The sequence below is a fragment of the Lontra canadensis genome, unplaced genomic scaffold, assembly GCF_010015895.1.
Source record: "Lontra canadensis isolate GAN:19392208 unplaced genomic scaffold, GSC_riverotter_1.0 scaffold8, whole genome shotgun sequence".
NCBI classification, from domain to species: domain Eukaryota; kingdom Metazoa; phylum Chordata; class Mammalia; order Carnivora; family Mustelidae; genus Lontra; species Lontra canadensis.
In genome coordinates this window covers 27,710,100-27,722,634 of record NW_022631002.1, presented here as the reverse complement: position 1 = coordinate 27,722,634, position 12,535 = coordinate 27,710,100, and the positions used below count along the sequence as shown (strand labels likewise).

Here is a 12,535-nt window from a genome sequence, read left to right as displayed (position 1 = left end):
TCACGGTGACCCCCAACTTTCACGTCCGTGCTTTTCTGATCTGCTGACCACCAGGGAAGGGGTGGGCCCCACCATCTAGAGTTCCAGCCAGGCTCAGTCATCCTTTCTCTTCGCAGTGACCCAAAACAAATCCGTAGTTGCTACTCAGGGCTGTCCTGGCTTCCAGATTAGGACAGATAATGGAGGGATTAGAGTCTCCTTCCAGAAAGCTGGGCTCCTCCTTTGAAATGTGGCCCTGCAATATTTTCAAGTCTAGATTTTTTTTTTAAGTTTATGACTCTTCCTGAAAAGTTTAGTAGGTTTTTAAAGAAAAGAACCACAGATCTGAAGGATAATTTTTATCATGGAACGGATTTGAAATAAAAAAATTAAAGGAGTGTGTTTTGTTGTCTACTTTTAAATTATCTGTTTTTGAATGGATTTTATTAAGCTACTTGCTTTAATTTGAATGATTTAGAGTCCAATTATCTAAATTTTCATTGGCGTTCATGGTAATAGCAAGTTTCGTGACCTCAAATAAAGCTTATGACTCATTCTTTTTATTTAAAGTCAATTAATTAACATATAGTGTACTATTAGTTTCAGGGGGAAAGTTTAGTCATCAGTAACATATAAGACCCAGTGCTCATTCTATCACGTGCCCTCCTTAATGCTCATCACCCAGTTACCCCCTCGCCCTCCCACCCAACCCCCATCAACCCTCAGTTTATTGTCTATAGTTGAGTCTTTTATGGTTTGTCCCCCTCTCTCATTTCATCTTACTTTATTTTTCCTTCCCTTCCTGTATGTTCATCTGTTTTGTTTCTTAAAGTCCATATACGAGTAAAATCACACAGTATTTGTCTTTCTCTGGCTGACATATTTCGTTTAGCATAGTACCCTCTAGTTCCATCCACATCGTTGCAAATGGTAAGATTTCGTTTTTTGGATGGCTGAGTAATATTCCATTGTGTATGTGTATGTATGTATATATCCAGTAATATTCCATTGTGTGGTACATATATAAATGTATACACACACACAACATCTTCTTTACCCATTAATCTGTTGATGGACATCTGGGCTCTTCCCATAGTTTGTGGACATCGCTGCTATAAACATTGGGGCGCAGGTGCCCCTTCAGATCACTACGTTTGTATCCTTTGGATTAATACCTAGCAGTGCAATTGCTGGACCATAGGGCTCTCATTTTTTTTTTATTAGTTAAAATGAATTAGTTGAATGGATTATTTCTAAGATTCCTTCCAGTTCAAAGTTTTATTATTCTGAACTGGGGAACTTAACAGTAAATTATTGTATTGATCTGATAATAAAATACCTGAGAATAATTTCCATGCTGCTTTTTCCCCTTCCCATTACTAAGATGAAAACTTACCTATAAGTTCCCATGGGATTGTCAAGGGTCTGCTTTTTGTCAGTCAAAACCATTCAGAGATTAAGACCATTAATGAGTATTAGAGGTCCAGAATATTACCTTGTTTTGTGAATAGTGGTGCTATGAAGGGTTCTTTACACTTCTCCATCTGCAAAATGAGTTATGGTGCTTGACCTCTGTTATACAGAGGGGTCAGTGGTATAGATGAAAATTGGACGCCTCACCATAGACAACATAAATTCAGAAGAGTATTTACAATCATACAATTATGATTGCATCCTCCTTGTCCATTGACCATTCTTCTACTCCTTCTTCAGACCTTCCATTCAAGACTTCTGTGTTGCCTCATAGAGGAAGCCAATTGAAGAACTAGTGCATCTATCGTGAGCAGTAGGTCTGTGGTTCAGTGAGCTGCTGGGGCATCTCAGCCCTCGATGGTGTGTAAGGAAATGAATGACGGTGGCCCAAGAAAGAAACGATGTCTCTTAAAATTCCACCGCCTCTCAAATTTCTGGGGTCATGAAAATGTAGCTATTGACTGTGCTGGTGATCACTCTGTGAATACATTTGTCGAAACACATTAACTGTACCCTGCAGATGGGTGCCTTTCATTGGATGTGAATGATACTTTTTCTTTTTTTTAAATCATCCCCCCCCCAAAAAAAAAGTGGTTCAAGAAAAGGAAGAGAGGCACCTGGGTGGTTCAATGAGTTAAGCATATGACTCTTGATTTCGGCTCAAGTCATGATCTCAGGGTTGTGAGATCGATCCCTGCATTGGGCTCCATGCTTAGTGGGGAGCCTGCTTGAGATCTCTCCCTCTCCCTCTGTCCCCCATTTGTGTGCTCTCTCTCTCTCATATAAATAAATATTTTTTTTAAGGGGAAAGGGGGGGCACCTGGGTGGCTCAGTGGATTAAGGCCTCTGCCTTCAGCTTGGGTCATGATCCCAGAGTCCTGGGATTGAGCCCTGCATCGGGCTCTCTGCTCAGCAGGAAGCCTGCCTCCCCCTCTCTCTCTGCCTGCCTCTCTGCCTACTTGTGGTTTCTCTCTCTCTCTGTCAAACAAATAAATAAAACTTTAAAAAAAAAAAAAGTGGGGGGGTGGAGAAAAGGAAGAAAACAGCTCCTTTGTAGATAACCAGACAAAAATGGAAGTCAGTTGACCTGAGTTGTTGTTTCAGGAAAACCCTGTTCCTTAAGGGAAATCTTTAAAATATCTTTGTTTCTAAGGTCTCCGGTAGGAAAGGGAAGTTAAATTGTTCCTCCTTTTAGTTCCCACCCTGCAGTAAGATAAAGGAATAATATAAAAGCGACTCTTAATCTTTTGAGTCTTGGTTGCTTTGAGGAGCAGGCCAGAGCTTCAATTTTTCTTCCCTAAAAACATGTACACACCAAAACTACACACCTTGTCAGGGGCTTCATGGCCTCCCCTTTCCCCAGGCTCATCTGTGAAACCGCAGCGAAGTTTGCCTTAGTTTTAAAGTGAACTAAGTGAACCCAACGTCATAGGTAAGGGTCAAGGAGAAAAAGGTAGTCTTTGTTTTCAGCGCCTGAGTGTGCTAAGCAGTGGAAACACACCGCCACACAAAGAAACCAGCCCTTGCCCTGAAGGAACTCCTGATGGTGAAGATGCCGATCCTTAGTCACAGTTAAAGATTACGCTCTTATTGACGCCAAACATCATTTGTTCATCTGTCAAGTACTGCTCTAGCTTTGTTGTTCCTAGTTCACACTTTATCTGGGAATTCATCACTTGAAGATTTGGCTGCCAAAAGGCTTCTGACACCTGGGATTATCATCATAGAGCTTGTGTGCAGTTCTCTTTCCTTCTCCCCTCTTCGTCCTCAGGGTTCCTGTCTAGGTGAGTGGTTCATGCGTAGGAAACCCTAAGTCAGTCAGCCTGACTTAGAATCATCAATGCCTTCTTCATTGCCATCATGAAATACCTCCTGCAGTGTATAGATAAGTTCAGGGTCTCCTGGGTCTAAATGCTTCTGCTCATTACTAAGAAGAAATATATCTTTCTTCCTTCTGAACTGGGAACAGGTGGACCCTTGGCTTGCTGTTTGCTCTCAGTGCAGAGTTTTTTTCCAAGCAGGCTCAGTGCATGATGACACTGAGCTGTGTGACATGCCCGGGTTTCACTTTGGGGCTGTGATTAGTAGTAATTCAACTAGTGGGCCCGCTAATTGATTTCTCCTCTCCTTCCACAGAACCACGACGGCAGTATTGACTTCCGCGAGTACGTGATCGGCCTGGCTGTCTTGTGCCACCCTGCCAACACGGAGGACATCATTCAGGTGGCATTTAAGGTATTGTCAGCCCCCCTGAAAGCCTCTAGGTCTGCCTTGTGAACAACCGTTGACGCGAAGCGTATTATTTGAAAATCAGTGAAATCTGATAGTCGAGTTTATAGATCTGCTGTGCCGTGTACACGGGGGTAACGTGATGACGACCGTTGCTCCCGAGAATAAAGAAAACACGACATCGAGTTAAGCACAAGGGAAGGCATCGAGACTGGAGAGCAGGTGATTTCACAAATTAGCTTTAAAAATGATTTCTGTCCAGCCTCTCCATTTTGAAGCCCCAAAGTACAGTTTATAAATAAATACCACCTGTCACCAGCCAGCCTAATTCACCATCTGGAAAGTTCCCATCTATCCTGATTTTCTCCCTCTGTGTGCCAGAGATATTTTAAGTGCTCTTTTACAGGTGGAGTTGATGGTGTGGTGATGGGGTCCGATGAGCTTCCTGATACACATCCCAGGTCCCTACCCTGTGTGTTTTCCCGTAGTATCACGTGTATTTCCACAGTGGCATCAGGGAAGGGGGTGGCCGATGAATAAGACCCCGTCCCCAGCAGGACTGGGTGGAGGGCTGAACTTTGAGGACTCAGACTCCCTTTATCCTGCCCACGCCCAAGAGATAGGGGGAAGAGACACTCCCAAAATGTGTTTTTCGTTTTTCTGTGATAAACGGGGCTTCTAATTAGTCTTAGAACTAATTAGAATTAATTAGGTGTCTAATTAATATTTAGGGAGGATGTTCCTAAGGTTGTGTAGTTTGATCTCAAGTGAAACAAGACTTGATTTCCCTGCTTGTCTCTGTACCCAGCTGTAGATACTGACCCATCCTCACTTGGCTGTCTCTCCGCTTCCGTCCACCATGACACCCGAGGACCTTCCCTCTTCCTGTTTCCTACTCTCCTCTCTTCCTGGTTTCTGAGAAGAATATCCCACTGTGATTCTGACAGGTTTTCTTTCCCCTCTGTCATCTAGAAAGACACTCTTTCTCCAAGAGTCCTTTGTCACGTTTTAGAGGCCGCCGGGGCCAGCCTCAGGAATGTTCCCGCATTCTGCCATTGACAGAGGAGTCCCCAGGCTTTCTTTTTATTTCAGATTGGTTTAAACTGAGTTAACTGCAAGGCCCGTGAAGAACTAAGTGGTTGATGCTTAGCAGATGGTCATAAGGCAAGGGCCAGAACTTTTTCCAAGTTTAAAACGTTTGGCTTTTACAGACTTATTCATCATAAAACCTAAAATTATACACATAGCTAACTTATTCCAATCCAGATATTTCTGTCTGTGTTTTGGGATTGTATTCGTAATTATAAGTTGAGCTGAGCAAACGGTCAGTTTGGGTTTACCGATGAAAGATCCGATAGAAAATTTGGCCCTCGAGCCCAGTAATTATTGTTTTTAAAGACGTCGTGAGATTTTTCTCTAGCCTAGACCTTGGTCTGGTGTGGAGGAGGGAAGCAAGGAGGACTTAAAACTATAATTAGTTCTTTTTCCAGTAAGACAAGGATCATGCTCTACGTTGCTTTTTTTTTTTTTTTTTTTTTGCCACGTTCTCTTTCAGGGGTGTTGGATGTTTTTGAAAATATTTTGGCACGCTTGTATTTTTCAGTGGAGTGTTGTCCTTTTCTATGCACAGGACCCTGTCACTTCCTTTAATCTGGGAAGGCCTTCATAATGAACTTCCCATCCCTGAGCCCATTTCGTCCTCACAGAGACCTGCAGAGCTAGAGGATTAGCTAGAGTTCTTCAGCCGTGAGCAACAGGCATGTGCTATGGCCAAGACATCTGTCCTAAGGCCGGGGAGGGGGCTCCAGAGTCAGCTCGGGGGCAGCAAGTCCGCAGGCCCCGTGTGTGAGTGTGAGCACCTCCGCCTCTGCCCTCAGTCACACTCCAGGGAGTGTCCAGAGGGCCTGCAGCCACGTGCTTGCTGGAAAGACAGGATGTCTGGGCTGAGGGTCCCGCTGTATTCCAAGCAACAGACAGATCTCATTACCCAAAGGAAACTGGGTTCTTGAGCTTCCTACCAGGGCCCAGAGCGTGGGATTTACCTTAGATCTGGGAACCCTATAGCCAAGAGACTATCGGGAGTGATACGTAACAGAGGGAAAGTGGGCATTTCTCTGAGGGGCCCAGTCTGGGGCAGTCATGACGAGGCCAGAGGGAGAGAGAGGAAAAGCACCTAGTGTGGACACGCGAAGGGACTTTCCACAGAAAGGAGAGCCACCAGAGCACCAGACGTGACAGATGGAGTGCAGAGGATCCTGTCAGAATGGAAGGCCTCTCAGGAAAGCTTAGCGCCCGTGAGGAATGGGCTGGGCTGGCACGGGGAGCGGGGGGATCTCCTGGCAGTTACTGCTGGAAGTCCAAGCCCATAGAGAGCCCTGGGCTGCACTTCATGCAAACAAATGTTAAGCCACTTTTCACTCTGTGGCTGTCTTGTCCCTCACATGGGGGCTGGGGGACAGAAAATGAGCAAGCCCCTGCTTTCTCAGCTGGGGCAGCAAATCAACAACATCAAGTGCTAGTGTTTTCTCCCACCCTGGTAGACAGTTAAAAGACTAGTCAGTTTGTGCTTGTGGTTCTTTTTGTGATGATCACACCTTATCTAATGCCTCTGGTCTTGTGTTTGGTCAGAAGCAGAGGCTTTAATGGCCAGCGCTCTAGATGTTGCCTGCCTGGTTTTGGATGCCAGCTCCACCACCGACCGACCAGTTGGTGACCTTGGGAAAGGGACCCAACTGTCTCGGGCTTCAGCTTTCTTGTTGGGAAGCCAGGGCTAATGACGGCATCTGCCCAGCATAAGACTATGGTGAGGGTGTCATCGGGTAATACAAGGACAGTGACTTGAACACTTCCGGTTGGGGCCTGCTGGGAATCAGAGCTGGCATCATTTAAAACCATGAATGCCCAGGAGAAGATTTTGAATATGGGGTAGTAGTGATCTAACAATGATCACAGCTTTGCTGCTTGACTTTCAATCCTTCCCACCTACTGCCTTTTCCTTTCGGCCTATAAACATGTTCAGACTCTCCCTTCCTACAGATAGCCTCCTTTTGTGCTTGGCCAATGCCCCCCTTCCCTCCTTCCTGTTATTGCAGGAGCCCATGCTGGTTGTCTCCACCGCTCACCTCTCTCCGTTCCCGGCCTCCCATGACCACCTGGCCTCCCGTTCCCTGCAAGGCACCCAGACCTCCTAACTGCCAACCCGGCAACTCTCTGCTTCTCGCCCGGCCTCGCTGTGGTGTTTTGCTCAGTGGGCCTCCACCGCCCTCAGAGCATCTCCCTCTTTCCAGAAAGCCCTCCTTAGTCCCAGTGGCACGATCCTCCTTTCCGGTTCTCTCCGAGGACTTCTTCTGAATCTTTTTTTTTTTTTTTTTGCCAGCTCCTCTTCCCTACACACACTTGAACCCTTGCTGCTCCCGGGCTTCCTGTCACTTTGTGCATTCTCTGCAGATAAGCTTCAGTCCCCCCAGAGTTGGCAGTACTTACCGGAAGTCATGGCTCGAGCCTCAACTGCTCTCCTGGGCTTAGGTGCTCCCTCTCGTACCTCCCCCGGGCACCTCTGACTCAAGTCTAACCTCTCCAGGTGCAGCTTTCGATCTCCCGCTCTGGGGAGCAGACCCCACTTTCCCCCAGGGGCCCAAGCCAGAGCACCACAGGCTACTCTCGCTCCTTCTTGCCGTCCCCACAGGGCCCCGACTGCTAGCCAAGCCCCGCCTTTGCATCCTCGTAAATATTGCCCCTTCCCATCCTTCCTGCTTCTCCACCCCCGCACTCTTCATTGCTTTCCCCGCCTCTAGACTTTCCAAACTTCTGACTCTAATCCATCCTCCACACTCTCAATGCCACACCGTCATAATCCCACAGGGTGAGGTGGGGCATCCTGCCACCATCATGGCCTGATTCCTGCTTGTCCATCCGCCCCCCCGGTCTGAGCCCCCGGCAGTCACTGCCAGCCCCCGCCGGTTCCAGGAGTATCTCTTGGTGTTCTAAGACCCAACTCAACCTGTCAAATGGGTAAAGCTTTCCCTGACCTCTCTCATGGGATTCATCTTCTCCCCAGGACTCCCATGCCCTTGGGTCTCACTGTTGTTGTACCCCGTGCTTTCCTTCTGTCTCTTCCCATGACCAAGCCAGGTGTCTTGAGGGCAGCAAAGACCCCTCTTCCTTTAGATACTTCTCCCTCACCCCTGGCACAACAGATCTGCGAATTACTAGACTTTATTTTCCGAGATGATTCTGTACCATATTGCTCTGCTCACCCTTATGTGTTATTTTCTCTTTCCTTCAGCTCTTTGATGTTGATGAGGACGGCTACATAACAGAGGAAGAGTTTACCACCATTTTGCAGGCTGCCCTCGGGGTGCCCGACCTGGATGTTTCTGGTCTCTTCAAGGAGATAGCCCAGGGGGATTCTGTGTCCTACGGTGAGTAGGCAGTCTGGTTTCTGCATTAGTTCACTAGGAGGGGAACCAGACTATGGATGGACCCTCACGCAGGAGTGTGGTTTACCTCCCTTAATTGAATCAACCATAGACATAGCAGGAATGATGATGACGACAGCAACAGTAGCAGTAGTGGGGTAAGAGAAGCTAATTACTGAGAACTTACATGCTGAGTACTCTTCTAAACATTTTTAAATAAATCTTTACAGCAAGTTTATTTAATCAGCACATTTAATATTATTTTACTGAATTTATGGAATTTGACTTATCATCAGCTAGAGAATGTCAGAGCCAGGATCCAAAAACCAAGAGTCTGGTTTTAGAGCCGCTGCCCTTCCCACCTTCCCTCTCATCAGCTGCCCCTCCTGGAAGGGTCTTTTCCTTTCTGCTCTCACTGTGGTCAAGCAAAACTGAGCAAGTTAACTAGAGTGGTTGTAACTCCACTAGAGGGGGACAGACTGGGGCACCAACGGTAACTACAGCGGCAAACCCGTCTGTCACCACGTTTGTCATTAGCAGCTTTAGTAAGCCTTCATGTAGGCTCGTTTTCTCCTGCCCCTTGGATGGCACCCCTGTGAGGTCAGGACCATCATGGTGGAAGAAGACCCCGTGGCCAAATGGCAGGTCCATGCGTCAGGGATCAAGCTTTCTCCAGATGGCTTGGTCCACATGTCTGTTTCCATGTATTTCCTGGTACAGTCGTTGAGAAAACCACACCTGAGTGGAGACGCCTAGCTGACTTGTTTCCCTGTCTTAGCTTTGATGTGGTCATTCATGTCAGGTTGACTTCTCTTCCCCCAGCCTTTGCCCTCACCCCCTCCCATAGGCTGTCAGGGGATTCCTCTGGAATGCCTCTTTCCTCATGGTGTTCAGAGAGTTTTAGCTGTTAACTTTCATGGAATGGGAGAATTAGATCATATTCTCTTCTTACTCTCTGTTGTTGTTTTTTTTTTACTATCATTCTTCATGCCCTTTATTCTGTTTGAGGTAATTAAATGCCTAGGGCACTTACTCTATTGAGTTCATGGAAGGAAAGAAGGAAGGAAGGAAAGAAAGGGAAAGGAAGGATGGACAGGGAAGGGAGGGGAGGGGAGGGAAAATGGGAAGTACACACTGAGATAAAATGCAAGAGTCATAAACCCCATGTGTACTAATTCTCTGTCCATTTTCCTTTCACGAGTAAGACTCTTTATTGATCTGAGCTGCCAAATATGGAACACTTATTTGAAATGACTATTTCAGTGGAAGTTACACCACAAATGATTTGTTAGGTAGTCATAACTTTACCTGTTGATTATAACAAATTTTTAGGGAAATCTGCTTTGTTTTTTGGAATTCAATCTTTTAGTTTTAGAATACACACGATATCTCCCTCTCCCCGATATTATGCCAGTTTCCTTTCTGGCGGCAATGCTTAAAGGTATTTAAGTAAGATTTTATGAAAGAATAACTATTGAAGTGTGTTGGAATATGACCATCTAAACTATTTTCCTTCTCAATTTTCCATTTAGATAAATTAATTGATTTCTACAGTTCCACAGATTAGCCAATTCACAGCACTTCTTCTAGAAATGAGTTACCTTTTTTTTTGGAAATGAATTACTTCTTAATGCCACTGACATCCCAAAAAAGACAGAGACCTTGATCTTTTGAACAGATCCCAAGTCTTGAAAGACAGACTTTGGTTTCAGCAGATCAACTCTCATGTGTCATTTCCACAAAAGTCCTCTGTGCCTCCATCACTGAGACAGACTCATGCAGATGAACCTTTATTTTGGATGTTAAGAAAAAATTATCTAAAGACCATGGTCGTAGCTTGCCTGATTTGGAAACATAAAATGGTCTATGAATGCAAAATTACTTTGCAGTTGCAAAGAATGATTCGGACTCAGTCCAATGGCTTCCTTATTACTGAGACCTACTTCTGTCTTGAAGAGTTGTTAGTCTAACGTGCTGTGAAGTAGACTCTGGGTTATCAGAGGATTTAAAAAAAATAAATAGAAATAGATCATGGGGTTAAAAATCCTTTTATTAGAGAGCCAAATAGGTTGCGGATTCAAAGTCTAGGCTCCTTTTGCTGTATAAGCTCAGTAAAGTTTTTTCCATCCAAACAAAAGAGGAGAGAGGGATTTCAGAGTGGAGGGGAGGAGCACGTTTCAGAAACTCCAGGGTATTGGAGGCTCGATATTCAAACTCTGCTGGTTAACTTAATTAGCCTTCTATAGCTCTACCGTAGTTCCTAAACTTAAAACACCCAAGACAGAAAGGGGCCCACCACTCCGAGGTCTTGTGATATGACCATTATATATTGTATGTTCTACTTGCCTTTATTGCTCAGAAGTTAGGGCTCAGCTTTTCAAGACTGTGTATTTGTATACCAGAATGAAAGGTGAAAATAGTTTTAAAAACCAGTAAGAAAGTCACGGGCAATAGCATTTTTAAACATTTTGTATTATAAAAAAATGGTAGCCATTCAGAAAACTAAATGAAACATAAACACAGAGGGTAACAGGGTTTCATAAAGCAAGCAGTTGTGTTACTACTGCTCAGGTCAAGAAATAGAGCTTTTCAGGAACTCTGGAAACCCCCGTGCTCCCTTTCCCAGCGACAGCCCCTTCCTCTCTCCTACAGTGGGGCATGGCTGACCTGACTTTAAAAAGAATACTCTCCCTTGCTTTACTTTTCAGCACATCACCGCAAAGTCTTTAAGTATTATGTGTTCGTTTTGCCTGAGTTTTTGAACTTCATAGAAGGGGCTCCCATAGTATATGTTGTTTGGTATTTGGCTGTTTTCACTCAACATTATGGCTTTAAGGTGTATCCATAGTGTTACAACACAGCTGTTCCTTCCTCTTCATTGCTGTAAAGCCCTTATGTCCCATGAAAATGCTACAAGTCTCCATTTCTGCTGTTGACAAACACCTGAGTGGTTTCCATTTCTCACCTGTCATAAGTAACTGTGGCTGTGAGCTTTCTTGGGCATGTCCCCCAATCACGGCGGGCACACATTTCTCTAGGTTATACACTTTGGAATAGAATGAACAGGTCATGGAGTATGTGAGTCCTCAGCTTTTCTAGACAATGGAAAAATCATCTTGCAAAGTGGCTGCACAGTTTCTAAGAGTAGAGTGAGAAGATTTGGCGATAATTGTATTCTTAAGGTCATATATGAATCTGTCTCACGCCAAAAGAAGATTCGCCTCTGTTTATTGGATTTTGTTTGTTTTTCCCTCCCTTTCAGAGGAATTTAAAAGTTTTGCCCTGAAGCATCCAGAATACGCTAAAATATTTACAACCTACCTAGACCTCCAGACGTGCCACGTGTTCTCATTACCGAAGGAAGTCCTGCCAACTCCCTTGTTCGCCAGCAATAAAGTCAGCCCCGAAAATCATGACGAGAGCCCCTCAGACAAAAAAGATGACTGAAAGCAAATATTCACAATAAGGGAAGGATTTTCCTTGAAATTGCGAAGGCATTTGTTGATAGTGTTTTCAAAGTGATTTCTGAGTAATGATGTTTAAAATGAAGAGCTTTTTTAAAAAAAATAAAAATGGTAGCTTTTCTTATTAAAATGCTTTTATCCACATATGTGTACTATTAAGTAATATTCCCTATCTTTTATGTTATATTGTGTTGTACCGAGGGGTTTCCTGGTGACAAAGATGTTTTTATGGATTTTCCAGTTTAATTTGCAAATGCAAATGAATGAAATGATCTCATTTATTTACTGATGAACATTAATCAATGCTGCAGAGAGTTTTAAAAAGTACAAACACTCTTTAATCTACTTCCCTCTAAGGACATGAAATGGCAGTGTTATTCGAATCCCTTCTCATTCCAGAAATAGGAACGCTGCGGGATCTTATGCCTCTAACTTCCCAGATGCATTCTTTCATTTCTAGTTCAGTTTCTTGGATCACTGAATATGATGGATTGGAAGGGAGAGCTCCCGTTAATTCGATGAAACTTCTTAGAACTCATAACCTCTTAATTGCAGATTTCCTTACCCACCTGCTAAGGAAATCATATCGTTCTACAGTTTAGATCTTTGTGTTAAAGAGCAAGGCTATGGCCAAAGGCTAAGTGGGAATTGCCTTATTGCAGGTAACCATGACTGCCTGCCTGGTGAGAACATGAATCACTTGCCACGGAGCCTAGTTTGAGTTGGGGTAGTTCAGAATGTAGAGCTTCCCGAAGAAGGTGAGGCAACAGCTTAACCCCCTGGCAAGAAGCTAGGCAGTGACACCTTTCCCTCAGGTGACACAGTAATCTCCCCCAAGTGCCATTTTTATTGGATGTCACGCATCATACCTATTGTTAATGTCGCCCGCATTTGAAATTTTGAACAGAGTATCAATTTATATAATGCGATGTACAAAAAAGAATAGTTGGTTCATTTCCGAAATCTGTCTTT

General features: G+C 44.5%; 1 protein-coding gene across 1 annotated transcript in view; it reads left to right on the top strand.

Annotated features, from left to right (window-relative positions):
* The window catches only part of LPCAT2 (lysophosphatidylcholine acyltransferase 2), a 65,985-nt gene extending 54,291 nt beyond the window's left edge, over window positions 1-11,694 (top strand). The window contains exons 12-14 of the mRNA XM_032854448.1: window positions 3,589-3,687; window positions 7,967-8,102; window positions 11,362-11,694. Coding sequence (XP_032710339.1) covers window positions 3,589-3,687; window positions 7,967-8,102; window positions 11,362-11,546 — 420 coding nt within the window. The 3' untranslated portion in view covers window positions 11,547-11,694. The remainder of the gene's footprint in view (window positions 1-3,588; window positions 3,688-7,966; window positions 8,103-11,361) is intronic.
* The last annotated feature ends 841 nt before the right edge of the window (window positions 11,695-12,535 follow it).